At 48.2% G+C, this 15,710-nt stretch overlaps 1 protein-coding gene across 2 annotated transcripts in view; it reads left to right on the top strand.

Moving 5' to 3' along the window:
* Positions 1-15,710, top strand: part of IMPA1 (inositol monophosphatase 1) — a 319,632-nt gene that overhangs the window by 253,597 nt on the left and 50,325 nt on the right. For both annotated transcript variants that reach the window (XM_069621274.1, XM_069621273.1), the window contains one exon: positions 8,838-8,989. In XM_069621274.1, the coding sequence (XP_069477375.1) occupies positions 8,838-8,989 (152 nt within the window). The remainder of the gene's footprint in view (positions 1-8,837; positions 8,990-15,710) is intronic.

Genomic DNA, 15,710 nt, shown 5'->3' with positions numbered 1-15,710 from the left:
ACTGTCAATGCGTGAGCCGGTGCCCTGCCATGGGCGGGTTTGCCACATGGGTATGCAAAATAAAAACAATTGTCTACTTTAAACGCGTATCTGAATGTGTTCCACATCTGCACTTTCTTCCCAGCACAGAACCGAGGAACGGGTGCTGTGTGGTGAATTCTTCCAACGCAGAGAGGCAGATTAGTAGTGTTTTACCTACGCCTCTCCAGCATGTGTTCAGTCCTTCATACTCTACCTGATTATTTCTGTTAAAATGTCCTTTCTCGAACTACAATCAACCCAATAACTATTCACAAATTAAGAGCAGCAGTAGACGAGGCAGATTAACCAGCGATGATTCAACAAGTGTGTATTATCATGGATTGGTTGATGAAGTGTAAGAAAGAATTACTCAAAGAAGGAAGACCTTTGGGGATTTGTAGTTTGTTTACCGTGATTATTTGAATAATTGGTAGCTGTTGAGTAGTAAATAATAAGAGGATGAGCATAATGCTCATCTCTCCGGTCTTACATTAGAATCTATTAATCAAACCTTGCCACTCCTGTATCCTTGTCCCTTCCTCATCCCCCTTTCTTTCTGGATATTCTGCATTACTTGAGGTTCCGTCGTGGCCCACCACCATGCCGTACCTCCATATCTGGGATCCTAACATGTATTAAGAGAGCAAGTGCCTGTCTGTTATCTGCTTTGTGAACATCAGCCCTAACTGAATACACGTATGTACTCCTTCATTACTCTTGGTCTTCAGAATTAGCCATAACAAGCACGTATCTGGTGCTCTCTGAATAGTCTTAGCTAGATCTCTCCAAATCACATAATTGTGCAAGCCTAGTGCAATCGCAGAAGTCTTCTTCTCTAATTTGTCATCTGGTATACCTAGTGGAGGCCTGCAGGATCTATCTTTTTACTGCCTTTGCAGGAAAGATGTTCTCTGAAGTTGTTTTAATCTTGCATTTGTGGAGACTTGCTTTACCATCAAACATGCCCTGTGCCATTTACTATATGTAAGTTGTTGTCGCAAATTAATTTTCATCTGCTTCTCCATGATGGATCGTTTGGATCATTACTTGTGCACATGGACGTTTACAATGTAGATAGCATATGCATGCTCCCACGTACCTCCCATATAGTCCTGAATAATAAGGCAATTTCTCATGGCTTACCCTTATTTTCCATAAAAATGTAGCCAGCCTCATAAACTGTAATACAAAAAGAATTACTGTTATATATATCATACATGGCCATTAAATCAGCAAATATGCCTTAACTTGCCATCACAATAACATTCTTAGAGCATCCGTAAACCACCTCATTGCCAGTACCAGGCATTCGCCTCAGTCACTGAGTTGCTTAGATACAGGAGGATCCACACTGGGCAGATTTTTGTGTAAGGAACCCATTGCAATCCTTTCCGAAATGCTCTGACTCAAATCTCCCAGGAACTTGTAAGTGCGTTACGTCCCTGCACATCGGTGATCTCCCAGTAAACAAATCCCTGTGACATCCGTCCCATGTATCCATGCCCAGCATTTTATTCTTTGAACCATGTACTCAACCTAGGCATTGGGTGATAAATAGCAATTGTGAAGCCAAATAGTATGAATGAAAATTACACACTCCCACACCTCACCTAATCCTTTGTCGCCCTTGTCCGCAAAATAAAGTAATAAGGTTTGAGTTAATAGTTTTAAACACTCTATCCAGAATCCAGACGGTGGCCCTCGCAAAAATATGCAACAGGCGTGGAAAATTACCATTTTTCTAAGTGCCACTCTGCCGAGTAAGGAAAAGTGGAAGCTTGGACTAGAACTCAACAGCTCGGCTCACCCCTTTTACTTTTACTTTACAATCAACATTTTTATTGTATTGTCCATTCAGGTCCTGATACATCAGAATTCCCAAATAGGTATGTAGAGCTCATTTAAGTGGCAAATTGGATACATTCAAACATGGTACATCTTTCAAGGCATCCAATGGAAATGGTTATGGTTTTCCTAAATTGATCTTGAGGCCAGAAGATGCTCCAAACCTCTCCACTGCTGCTAGCAATCTAGGTACACTGTTTATTGTGTCTTTGAAATGTAGTAATCGATTATCCGCATACAATGCTACATGTTCTTTGCCCGTATTTTCTTTGCTCCACCTAGCTCGCTGTGATCTCAGGGCATTAGCCATACGTTCCACTACTAACACCAGTAAGAGATGCAACAGAGAGCACCCGTCTGGTGCCCTTTACCACTGGCCAGAGATGTGTCACCAAAACTTTCCTCCATATTAGAATCTACATTCAGCAACGCTAACAAACTATTTGATGAATATTCCTGTGGGCCTTTTTACGATTTATGGTAGAACTGATATTATGGCTTCCGGCATCTGATGGGAGTAGCCCCAATCCTAAGGCTTCCTCTAATACCACCAGTAATTTATCTGCCAGTTCCTCTTGGCATGCTGCATACAAGTCTGATGGGAGACGATCCCTTCCTGGTGCCTTCCCCTTATTCAAAGCTGTAAGGGAGATGCATCGTTTTTATGCTTCACCCCCTCTCCTAGTGAAACCCCCAGCACTTTTGATGGGTTTCTGAACCTTTTTCTTTAATCCTGTATGACTGGAGCCTTTTCCACTCATTCATTCTTTGGGGCTCTGTCTTGTGGAACTCTGTTCTTTGTATTCTAACCTGTCATAACTCCTAAATGCATCTGTATTTTACACTGGAAGTACACAGCTCCTTATGGGCAGTGTTGCTGGGGACCCTTATGGCCCTCATTATTGAGAATCTTTCATCCCGGTGTAAGTGCAGTTCTTCAGGATAGAGAGATACTTAGTATCTCTTCTAAAACGTTATGGTATGAGAGACTGGCGTGCACCACCTTCAGTGGAGTGCCAAAGGGATACTTAGTATCCCCCTTCTCTCTGCTCCTTTGATATTTTCGGCACATAGACAACCTCCTAGTTGTGGCTGGTGGCAGTGGAGGTGTTCTTCCAACTATTGTGTGATTTTTCTATCGCAGGCTATGCCCATTACCTCAGTAATGCACAATAGGGTCACACACGTACCAACTTGGGGCCTTCCTTCTTTTTTCTCCATTACTAGCATGGTTGTTATTTGTCAGCACTTCTTCTACCATTCTGGGAAATGAAGGCCTGTGTGTGTGTTTTGCGTTTGCCAGGAACCTGTGTGTGTCCCTGCCTCGGCTCCAGAGTGTCTGGGCAGGCAGGAAAAGGTGGAGGAGTTTTCCACCCCCTGTCCTTTATCCGCCAGAGTGCCTGAATAGGACCAGCTCCCACTGGGGTGGGGGGGGGGGATCTGGCTGTCCTGATTGGACAGCCAAATGACCCTTTCTTTAAAATGCAAAGGTAGATTGCAGAGGAGTGTGTTCTGGAACTGTATAAAAGGTGAGGCTCCTGGAGTGAAAAGCAAGTCAACCACTGGAAGCTGAAGCAACCGAGAAAGAAGACGACCAGAGATGCCTGCAGACCCTTTAAAACACTGTGAAGCGACCACTGCTGTCCTGACCCGCTTTTCTGTGCGACAGAGGAACTCCAAAAAGGACTCCTCCTTCCCTTTGACTGGTGGGAACAACCAATCTCAAGACAAACTTTGAATTGAGCCATCTCCCGAGGTCTGGTGTATTTCCAGAGCTGTGGTACCCCAATACCAGGAGACCCGATGACCATTCCGAGTGAATCATCATTTTTTCAAGGCCAAACTCGTCCAACTCTTTGAGCCCTAAAAGACACTTCAGAGATCTGATCCAACTTGCCCAGAACCTCTCAGCAGAGTGTGCGACTGGAAGAAGCAAAGAAGATTGACCGGGCAAATAGGGTCCTTTGTTGGTGCAGCAAAAAGGTGCCAAACCCACAGAGTGAACCAAGAATGGAAGCTGTGCCAGAGGTCCATCCTCAAGAGTTCTGCTGAGAGATCCCGTCTATTGTCCTGCCTTTCATTTTCAGAACAAGGAATCCGGAGGTCGTGTCTAACGCTGCTACATCAAGGATTATCCAGCCACGACAGTTTCTTCAAATCTAAGATTCTGTGGGGAGAAAAGTATTGCTTACCTTGATCTGTAAGGTCTCTACAGAGGATTGGGCTGCACCTAGAGGTGCCCAGGACCCCGCCCTCTTACCTTCCACCCAAACCGCTGCTTGTGTCCTTTTAGCAAGTCCTTTAACACGGTCTCCACCATTGGTTTAGCCTTCTAACATCATCCTACCTAGAGACTTGAAAGTATCCCAAGGAACCTTTTGACTTTTACCACGTTACAAGACTTTGTGCCTCGCCGAACTGCCTTTATATCTGGTCGCGAGCTGGACTCCCAAAGGATCTCCCTCTTAGGGGTAAAGGAAAAGAAAGGACAAATATTTCAACACACAATTGGTGTGTTGAAGACATCATAGTGTGTTCGGTGTGAGAGAAAACCCAACGTGTCTAAAGGAGATAAAACAGACCAAGAGGCTCTGTGTTGGCAAGGGACATCGATCTTTTTCACCACTCTTCCTCGTCCCAGTAATTCTCTGAAATAACATTGGCAGGAGAGTAAACCAAGTCTGCCAGAGATAAGAAAACACTGTTTAGGTAATTGTTTACCATTACCAACCATGGTCGCACGGGGCCATAAAACTTTCTAAGGCACCAATGAAAAAGTGGCCCACAGTTGCAAATGGCTATTGAAACATGAATAGTACCCACAGGACAGTTTTTTTTGATCAAACGTGATGCAAATTGTGCATTTTAAAGAATATTTATTCAGCAACACTGTTCAAAAATACTAGCCGCATAGTGAAGTAACTCATCATGTTGGCCAAAAAAGTGGCCCACATTGACCAAACAAACTGGCCCACACCAGCATTTTGTGTTTTTGGTTCGGCCCTGGGCCTATTGCCCTATAGGGTTGTCCGACCCTGTTACCAACAATAGGAAAGACCAGGGGAAGGGGATTGTCCCCCTTAGCACTGTCACTCCCAGTCTAGGGGGATGGAAGTTACTTCCCCAGGAGTAGGTGGACCTAAAATTAATCTAACCTCATTTTGTGAAACATTATTTTGGAACACTCTGGATTTTGATTGACCTATTGGAACTTTGTGCATTGGAATTGAGGAAGGCTGCAAGAAAGCATCCGAAAGACACTTTATTTTTCCCTTGTTGCACCTTTAGTAACCTTCATAGTGTGAGGGTAAGAATTGGTTCTTCACAGGACGCCTAACTTTATTTTGGACATCCTCCTGACAAGACTGGTCCATTAGTTGTGTTGAGGCTGGGAAACCCCTTGTAATATTAGGGCTAGAGAGGCATGTTTCCAATCCCTTTATTATTTTAATAAAAGTCTTGACCAGAATACCACTACCTGTCTCTCACTTCCAAGTGTCCTTTGTACTCCTACGGCACCGAAGGTGGACCAGCCAAGGCACCTGTTTTCAGAGGGCCGTTGGCCAATAGAAATCCAATGTAAGTTATAAGGCCTCATTCCACGTTTACCGGTACTGTAACAACGGTACCGGTAAGCTTGCTGGTACCATTGTTACTGTACCGGCAAACTACGAGTTCTGCTCGCGGGTGCCTTTACACACGCCAGGTCTGACCTGGCGTGCGGACCGGCACCTGCGAGCAGACCATGCCGAATGCACCGGTGCATCCGGCCTCTCCATTCCCATTGAGCCCTATGGGGATGGGGAGCATTTTTTACCGGTGCCCGCGAATGGCCAATTAGGGGTAATTGCCCATTCCTGGGCGACGGTAAAAAAATGACTCCGGCGGGAGCCGTGCCGGTTTTACTGGCACGGATACTGCCGGAGTCATAATGAAGCCCAGTGTTTCAAATAAAGGAAGAGCTGTACATGTCTCGAGTTCTTTATAGATCCATTGTTGTAGGTTGTAAACCCTTTTGATGTACACTTAAATCATGGGTATTATTTAACAAGTCCCTAAGGTCAGTAGATCAGCTTCTGGTCTCGCAGTGTCCTCAGCTTGTGACCCTAGAAGATTAATCCAACTGTAGCCAAAGGCTCAAAGTTCTACCTTTTCTGCTATAGGCAACTCCCTAGTGCTGTTTTCCCTTAACTCTGACACTAATTTTATTTTAGACGTGGGCCTATATAGCATGTTCCTACCAAGAGAGCAATAGAGCACTACATAATGTTGATTGGGGATTAGGAAAGAAAGGTAAATTGGCCCCAGAGGGCTGTGGGTTTGGGATACCCTGGACCACAATAGTGGTTTTCTCCTGAAAGGAGGAGCTGTGTGTCCTAGGTGCTCTGTTGGAGCTCCCTAACGAGCAGGGCCTTGAGCTCCTTCCTGAACTGCAAGAGCATTCAGACCCTCCGAATTGTGGATTTTGAAGGTGATTGCTGGAAACGAGATACTGGTCTTGATGCTATGGCTGTTCCAGTCTAGCTTAGAAGTCAATATTAAAGAAGGGCAACCTTGTGTTTCAGCAGGTGGTTCGGGATAGTTTCATCCGTTTCTGACCCTCGGGAGGTCTCTGGTTACTGCAGCACAACTGCATGAGGTACCTAGGATTCTGGTGACAACTCCAGCATTCTCAAAATTAGGAGCATGTGATATTCTTGTCAGCACCAAAAAATACGGTTGCTATCTACAACCAAATTAGGGCTATTATCCCCATAATGCCCTTTTAAGTAGAACTCCAGTAAAGACGATTTACTCCGAAGTTTTAGGACAGCACCGTTTTCATACAACTACGTTGATAAGTTCAACAATTAATGTACTATTTTCTCATAGCAGTTTGAATCAAATGAATATTATATTGGTATTATGTACAATTATATTCATATTTTCACTCATTTATGTTTATGTATGCGTACCAGTTTACACACAGTTCACACTTAACAATTTATTAGAATTCATGAAATACTTGCCCTTGTCATAACAATTTGATTATGGTAAACGCAATTTGCTTTTAATTGTTTGCTTCTGAAACGTTTTTCGAGCGCATTGGCTCTTCTTCTTGAGGGCAAAATCAATTCCAATTCATTGGTGTTTTCCAATAATTGACGTAATCAAATTGTTAAGATAAAAATAAACAAGTCTTTGATTAATTTTAATAAACCATTAAGAGCAGATTTTGTCCATGAATATAGCTGTATTTCATGCTAATAATCATTTCATTAATACTCGTATGAAACAATAATACATTAATTGGCGAACATATCAACACTGTTGTATGAAAACAGGGTGCTGTCCTTAAACTTTTAGAGTAATCCCTTTTTAGTGCAGCTCCAGCATAAGTGATGTTCCGCAGATGCTGAATGAACCAAAGAAGGTTCCAAGATGTGAAAAAGAAACGTGCTGTGCTGGGTGGATTGGCACTGGTTTTATCTGAGTGGAAGTTTTGAGGGACCTCTTTCCTAGTGTCATGGCCGTTCAACATTGATGTAATGATGGCACAGGTAAGCACGAGCACCCTTCTCGGATAGCAATGTCCTTGGTAACAAACTTTCTATAAACGTTCTAATGTACAGTCGCAGAATCCAAGAATCCACAGGCCTGTTGGTCTGTGCAGTTACCTGTGCTCTCTTATCTGTGACCTTGCCTCAGTCTCCATGCAGGCTCATACACCGCAGGCTCACGGAGGTCAGGGCGCCATTCGAGCAGGTGACTCGTACGGTCTCACTGAGTCAAGAGAACAAGGCATTTCTGCGGAGCCCTTGTCTAGTTCAGGGGCCGTGTTATTCACAGACACCATCTGAACTTCACTATCGGGGATCGGTCTAGTTCAGGGGCTCCGTTATTCAGGCACTGTCTGAACTTCACTCTCCGGGATGGGCTGCAAAGCCCTTCAGTTTAGGCATCCTCTTTGTGCCACAGGGACTCATCCCAGACTTGAACAACCTAATGGTGCAGACCACGTCGCAGTATGGGAGATTGGGTGCTGATGGGGGAAACCTCCAATTGTAGGGCTGCATCCATTTGATTGTTTTGGCAGCCCCCCAGACACAGTTGTGGGTCTATTCACGGTCTTTGGGGTGAGTATTGTATTCCTGGGCAAAGCCCCAGACACCGTTTCACATTGTTTTGACCCCATCCAATTCCATGCTCTTTCAGGAATGAGGCAGAGCCAGGCAATATTCATTTGCGCTACCACTGTGTCATGCATTTTGGGTATGCAGAGCCAACCTAAACACAATGGATCCGTGTAGGTGAGGAAACCCCTCTGCACCCACATGTGGGTATCCAGGTCTGGCCGTAGTGCACTGTACTGCATTACATCGGGGTGCTTTCTAGGGCCACCACTTGTGTGCAAAATCGTTTGCCACAACTGAGTGCCAACCAGTGAGACACTCAGTTGTGAGTGCGTACTTGCAGGAATAAATGGCATGCACAGGCACACCAATTGATTAGGAATCATTCGCCAGGGAAAAGTTGACTAACCCTTCAAAGGAAACTGCAAACATCGCAAGGGCCCCTTGCCATGGTGCCCGTGTAAGATGTTCAACCTCACAATGGCAGAAGGAAACGACTCCAATCCTTTTGTTGCCACTCTCTTCAACTCCTTGCTTCTTCACCCACCTGTGCTCACCATCTCTGTGTGGGGCGGCTCTCAAGGCCTTGAGAGTCCCTCTGGATATGCCTTCTTCTTTTCTTTAAAATGATCCATGATAAATCATCTACTCATCAAGTTAACTCCATTTGTTAACTCTCCTCCTTGCACTTTGCAACCCCGAACCCTCCTCAACTTCTGTTCTGCACTTGCTTTCCCGGGAATAGACAACTTTGAAACGGTCAGCAACCATTAAATGAGTGTAATAACGTTTAGTATTATCATGTGTGAAACCAAATGCCCCGCCTTGTCTTTTACAATGGTTTACCATCTCTTGCAGGATCCGAGCAGTTGGCACAGCGGCTGTTAATATGTGTCTTGTGGCAACAGGAGGTGCAGATGGATATTATGAAATGGGGATTCACTGCTGGGACGTGGCAGCTGCAGCAGTGATTATTACTGAGGCTGGAGGAGTTGTGATGGATGCAACAGGTAAATCATTGAGATAATTGTGACTTAATATTGTCCGTGTATAATTTGATTTTAGCATGGAGGCTTCTAGTTGGAATTTTCTTACAATAATGTACAGTGAAATGAAGTCAACGCAAAATGCACCAGTTATGTCTGATAATGGTTTGCATCCATCTTCATCTGGTACCATGCAGCTTCACTGTAACTAGAGTGAGTGTCTCCTTCTCTCATGCACTGTGTGTACAAATGCAGCCACAAACACTACATTAACTGAAGCCACACCGATATACGTGTCAGTAAATGGTGGAGTGGACCCCAAATGATGCTGCCTTTGGGTAACTGCAGGTCGTCAACTGTTTTTATACTGTGCGCTTCGGAGGCATAAGCCAAAGAAAGTGACCCTATGTTAGGGGGATGCTGTTACATGCTCGCCCTGCTCCCCCATGACGCTTCAGGCACTCGCACACAAATAATACACAGGAGACCAGAAGTAGAGAGAAATGGGGTGTAATGCAAACGCACCAGTGCATGGGGCCGCTGCTTGCTGCTCTCACCCGCCTCCACCCGTAAAACATGTATAATGCACGAATAATAACAAACCGGTCCATTTCGGCGGAAAGGAAGGAGTATAGCCTGCAGTTGCGAAATGCACTGTTAACATCTGCGAGGCAGCCTCTGGCCTTGGGATTTGGTCCTGCAGTGTCATCAGCTGTGTACTTCTCAGGGGGTCTCTGGAGTCATGAATTGGCCCGGCAGCCTAAGGCATCATGCATTCCACAGCTCCGCGACCTCGCTTGTCGTGGGTGTGCCTGTAAGCCAGTCTCATGGTTCTATGTCATTTCATCAACAACCTTTTTTTCAACAGGTGTTTTTTTGAAAAGTTTTTGGAGAAAAAACAAATCAATTTAGAAAAACAATTTTTGGGGTGGGCCCCCCTCCACAAACCCCCCTCCTCTACCTATTTTTTCTTATTCCTGACTCCCTCAAACCTTTATACCTTTCCCACCCCCCCCAAAAAAATGGATACCTTTTTTTCGGCAAACACTCTTTGTAAAAACGCCCATCGAAAAAACGGGGCTCGATGAAAGGACTTCACACCAGTCTCATTACATTAGATCGGCCTCAAAGAAACGAAAAGAAAATGCACTCAGTGTTGTTAACAGATACAAAGCAGTCTTTCGAGGGGATTGGGTCCTCCGACGTATTCCATATCTATGACAGTAATCACCACAGCTGTGCTGCTTCGGAAAATCTTCGGCATCTGCGTCCTGTGTCGATGACGTCGATACGCCGCCCCGAGGACCTCCTCTGACGGCCGACGTCACTGGATGTTATAAGTAGGACGCACGACACCCGTAGCCTCTGTTCCGTTTTTTATACGCGAATGTGTTCGCTTTGGAGATCTCGGCGCGCCTCAACACTTTTTGAGTTTCTGTTCTTTCTCGGTTCTTCGAACCTGTTTCGTATTGTGAAGTCTGTCTTCGTGCAGATGTCTACCTCGTCTTCCACACCGCGTCCGGGCTTTAAGAAGTGCAGGGACTGTGGGTCCAAGATATCGGTTACGGACTCGCACGACGCCTGCCTCTGGTGCCTCGGGGAGGCCCATGACACGGATGACTGTGTCGACTGCCAGTCGCTCACGTCAAAAGCCTTGCGGGAGCGCAAGAAGAAGTTATCGGTAGGTAAGGTGTCTAAGCAACGGAAGTCGTGGTCTGCAGGGCTTTCGATGGATGATTCGAGAGGCGACTCTCCGCGTCGTCGTCGGAAGTCCAGTGGGTCTCGCCACTACTCTGCCTCTTCGAGGCACACCCGGAAGCGCCGTCATCGCTCGCCTTCCCCGTTCTCTTCCGAGGACGCCGCCCGTCGGCGGGTCGCTTACCCCACCAAGCATGTGACGCCGGAGGAATGGGCTTCCTTCGGGAAGAAAATGTTGGCGATTCTCAAATCGCAAGGCACTGGTCCGCCCGCGCCTCCGAGTGGGGTCGGTTGTGATCGGTCGAGAGACACTGCTCGCACGCCTTCGGGCTCGGGTGGTCGTCGCGATTCGCAGGAGAGGCCGCGCTCGGACAAGGGGAATCGTTCTCGGCATGCCCGTTCCAGTACCCGGTCCTCGACGCGCTCGAGACCGTGTGATCCTGTGGTGTCTTCAAGGAAGACATTGACGCCGGTGGCGCCGAGGTCGTCGATGGACTCTTTCGAGGCCCTGCCTTCGAAGAAGTCGTCGACGCCATCGGCGCCCCGGCTGTCGAGGGACACACTCGGGGCCCCGGCCTCGAGGACTGTGTCGACGCCATTGATGCTGTCGGCGCCGCATTCGGCGTCGACGCAGATTCACTCGATGCCCTCGACGCCTTTCGAGGCTGTTTCGACGGGGGTTCCCCGGGGCTCGGTGGGACTGCCTAGAAAGGCTCTGGCAAAGGCCAAGCATGGCTTTGTTCCGCATTCTGTGCCTTCTTTCCGCACGCTTGAGTTTATTTCGGAGGTGGATGAGGGCTCTGATGATGGCATGGTTCCAAATACGGTACCGGACGAGATTTTCTCGGGCCATAGCCAATTTGAAGACCTGCGGCAATCCCTGCATGATGCCAGTGGGCTGGACACCTCTCCGGAGGTGGACTTTTGTAGGCCTGAACCTGGCACTTATGCTGACTCCTTGTACCGGTGCCTTATGTCCAAGGTCACCGAGTACTTGGAATGGTCTTCTCCCCCAGGGGATTTTCTTCAGGATGACCTTACGGATATCCTCGACCAATGTCCACCAACTGACCCGGTACTGCCGTTCCATATGGCTCTACAGAGGAGGGTGGCGGCGGCTTGGACTGCTCCCTAGAGTCTCCCGGCAGTGGGCAAGTCTTTGCCACGAAAATACCGCCCAGCAAGTAGCGACCCCTGCTACTTGACTAAGCACCCCACTCCGGAGAGTTTGGTGGTGCAGGCGGCTACGGCCCCGGCAAAGCAGGCGTCGTATCCTACCATCCCTCCTGATAGGGACGACAAGCGTTTTGATGGCTGGGCGAAGAAAGTGTTTTCTTCAGGGGGTATGGCGCTTCAGGCAGCCAACTCTGTATGTGCCTTGTCACGTTTCACGCACACTCTGTGGAACTGTGTTTCCTTAGCGGCTGAACATATTCCCGAAGGGGATGAACGGGATGGTTTCCTTGCCATGGTTCAGGATGGTAAGGATGCCATGTGTGAGGCTGTTCAGTCTGGTTTGGGCATGGCAGATTGCGTCTGCCGGTCCATGGCGGCGAGCACCGTGATAAGCAGGTTTGCGTGGTTGCGTAAGTCGGGGTTTGCTCCTGATGTGCAAGCCTGGCTCCTCAACATGCCCTTTGACGGGGAACATCTTTTTGGCAGCAAGGCTGACGAGAGCCTTGAGATGGTGCAGACCTCCAAAGCTGCAGCAAATTCGTTGGGCGCTGCAGTTCACCAACCTTTGCTTTTTCATCCTAGGGGACAGCAATGGAGGGGGGGGTTCCTTTCGTTATTACTCGTCCTTTGGTAAAGTGAGAGGAGCTGCCAGTCAAAGGGGCCACCGTAGGAGTGCCAGAGGTGGAAAACAAGGTACTTGAGGTGCCAAGGCCGCTCGGGCTGTTGCCTCTTTGCCCTCAGGCAACGCCGCCGCCGCTTCAGCTCAGTCATGAGGTCATGTCCCATGGTTCACCGGTTGGGGGGATGGCTGGTGCAGCATCTTTCAGAGTGGCGCGCCATTACTTCAGATGTATGGGTTCTGGAGATCATAACCCACGGCTACTGTCTTCCTTTCCGGCAGAGGCCTCAAGACAATCCACCGGGGAATCGCTTTGAAGAGTCCGGATCCGCTCCTTGCGCAGGAAATTCAATCCCTGCTGGAGAAAGGCGTCGTAGAACTGGTGCCTGTAGCGGAGAGGAACAAGGGATGGTATTCCACTTATTTTTTGATTTCCAAGAAAGACTGGGGATTGAGACCCATCATGGACTTGCGCGGTTTGAACACACTCCTCAGGAAGGACCAGTTCAAGGTGGTTACTCTCTCTCAAGTCCTCCAGGCCCTTCAACTTCAGGACTGGTTGGTGTCTCTAGACCTCAAGGACGCTTATTTTCATGTACCGATACTACCAAAGCACAAGAAGTACCTGAGGTTCGCGGTTGGCGACTCGCACTTTCAGTTTCGGGTCCTGCCATTCGGATTCACCTCCGCCCCGAGGGTCTTCACCAAGCTCATGGTAGTGGTGGCAGCGCACCTCAGGAAAGGGGGGATTCACATCTACCCCTACCTGGACGATTGGTTGATCAGGGCGCGCTCTCCCGAGCAAGTCCTGGATCATCTGTCAGTCACCTGCCACTCCCTCCACAAGCTGGGCTTCTCCCTCAACTTAAAGAAGTCCCATCTGACACCAACTCAGAGGCTCCAATACATTGGAGCAGTGCTCGACACGTCCCTGGGGCAGTGTTTTCCTCCCCAGGTGAGGGTTCATCACATTCAGCAGATGGTGCACAAGTTTCAGCTTGCCCAGTCTCCCAGCATTCAAGTTCTTGGGATTGCTCGGCCTCATGGCATCCTGCATTCTTCTGGTGCCAGAGGCCAGGTTGCGGATGAGATCTTTGCAATGGGCACTCAAGCTCCAGTGGTCTCAGTCCTCTGGCAGGATGTCGGACTCTGTTTAGGTGCCGTCCTCGGTCGCCCAGGACCTTCTGTGGTGGGCCGTCGAAGACAATCTAATGAAGGGGGCTCCATTTTGGCTACCCTGGCCAGAGGTGACGATCGTGACGGATGCATCCCTCACGGGATGGGGAGCTCATGCCAACAAGTTGACATTCAGCGGTCGTTGGTCTCCGTCGGAGTCCAGACTCCATATCAATCTGTTGGAGCTGATGGCCGTCAGACTAGCCCTGAAGGCTTTTCTGCCGACTGTGCGAGGGAAGAATGTCCTGATCCTGATGGACAACACGGTGGCCATGCACTACCTCAACAAAAAGGGGGGGCAGGGTCACTTCCTCTGTGCAGGGAGGCGATGCAGCGCTGGTTCTGGGCAATCCAGCAGGAAGTTTCGATCTCGGCAGTTCATCTGGCCGGAGACGAAGTTGGCTCAGAAGATTTTCCTGGAGATCTTCGCCATGTGGGGGACCCCTCAAGTGGATCTCTTCACCTCCAGTGTAAACCGGAAGTGCTCGCGGGAATTTCCTCCAAAAAGAGCCTTAGGAGATGCGTTCGTGGTGGAGTGGCCATTCCCACTGCTGTACGCGTTTCCTCCAGTCCCTGTCATCCCGCAAGTACTGCGGAGGTTACGGAGGTTCGGTTCACGGATAGTCTGCTCTCACGGGAGGGGGTCAGGTTCTCCATCCAGATGTCAGATCCCTCAACCTTCACGCTTGGTTTCTGAAAGGTTGAGGTATATGGATTGGGACCTCCCTGAAGACGCGATGGAGGTGTTGCTCTCGGCCAGACGGCCAGCAACAAAGTCCCTGTCCCTGTACCGTTGCCGTTGGCGTAAGTTCTGTGACTGGTGCAGGGTTAAGAATGTGGATCCTTTTGCATGTGACATTCCCATGGTTCTGTCTTTTTTGCTTTCTTTGGCCCACAGGGGCCTGCAAGTGGGTACCGTTAAAGGTTACCTGGCAGCGCTGTCCAAATTTAAGCGCTCGTCTGAAGTGTTCCTATTTTAAAATTCCTTTAATTTCTCAGTTTCTGAAAGGGCTCACTAATGTGTTCCCTCCGTCACCTTTCCTGGTGCCCGGTTGGGATTTGAACCTTGTTCTCAAGTTTTTGATGGGTGCTCCGTTTGAGCCTTTGCATTCATGCCCTTTGACACTGTTAACTCTTAAAACTGTATTTTTGGTTGCGGTCACTTCCGCTCACAAAGTGAGTGAGTTGCAGGCACTTTCAGTTAAGCCACCCTTCACTGTGTTTCATAAGGACAGGGTTGTCCTTAGTGTTAGTCCTTCCTTTCTTCCGAAGGTGGTGTCGGAATTTCATTTAAGCCAGAAGGTTGTTCTTCCAGCGTTTTATCCTCCTCCACATCCTGGTAAGGAAGAGGAGAGGCTCCATGGGCTTGATCCTAGGAGAGCGTTAAGCTTTTATATTTCACACATGTCCCAGGTCAGAGTGGACGAACAACTCTTCATTGGTAATGCTGGAAAGCGTTTGTGACAAGCTGTGACGAAACAGACTTTGTCTCGCTGGATTATTTTGGCTATCTCTGAGTGTTACCGCTTGGCGGTTAAGGACCCTCCGGTCGGTTTACGGGCCCATTCTACCAGGGGTATGGCTGCCTCTTCTGCACTACAGAGGGGGGTTCCTATTCGTAACATCTGTGATGCAGCCACCTGGGCTTCAGTACATTCTTTTGTACGTCACCACTCCCTCGATTCCATCCGTGGGCAGGATTTGGCCTTTGGCAAGGCGGTCCTTTACTCCGCAATTTGATTGGGCATTCTAAATTTCTGTTTTCTAAAATTCTTTTCCCACCTCCTTGCATTGGTACTGCTTTGGGAGTCTGTCATAGATATGGACTATGTCGGAGGACCCAATCCCCTCGAAGAACAAGTTACTCTCTTACCTGGTAACGTTCTTTCGATGGGATGGTCTGACGACGTATTCCATATCGCTCCCTCCCGCTACAGAATTTGTTAAGCGATTGCAGCTTACGTTTCCGCAAGGCTTTGTGTGGCAGACTGGCAGAAGACTGGTGCCACACGTTCTGGGGGAAAAAAACTACAACTGAGGCTACGGGCGTCATGCGTCCTACTTATAACATCCAGT

The sequence above is a fragment of the Ambystoma mexicanum genome, chromosome 5q (assembly GCF_040938575.1).
Source record: "Ambystoma mexicanum isolate Mex_15411 chromosome 5q, UKY_AmexF1_1, whole genome shotgun sequence".
NCBI classification, from domain to species: domain Eukaryota; kingdom Metazoa; phylum Chordata; class Amphibia; order Caudata; family Ambystomatidae; genus Ambystoma; species Ambystoma mexicanum.
The sequence above is the reverse complement of the archived record's forward strand: the minus strand, read 5'-3'. Positions and strand labels throughout refer to the sequence as shown.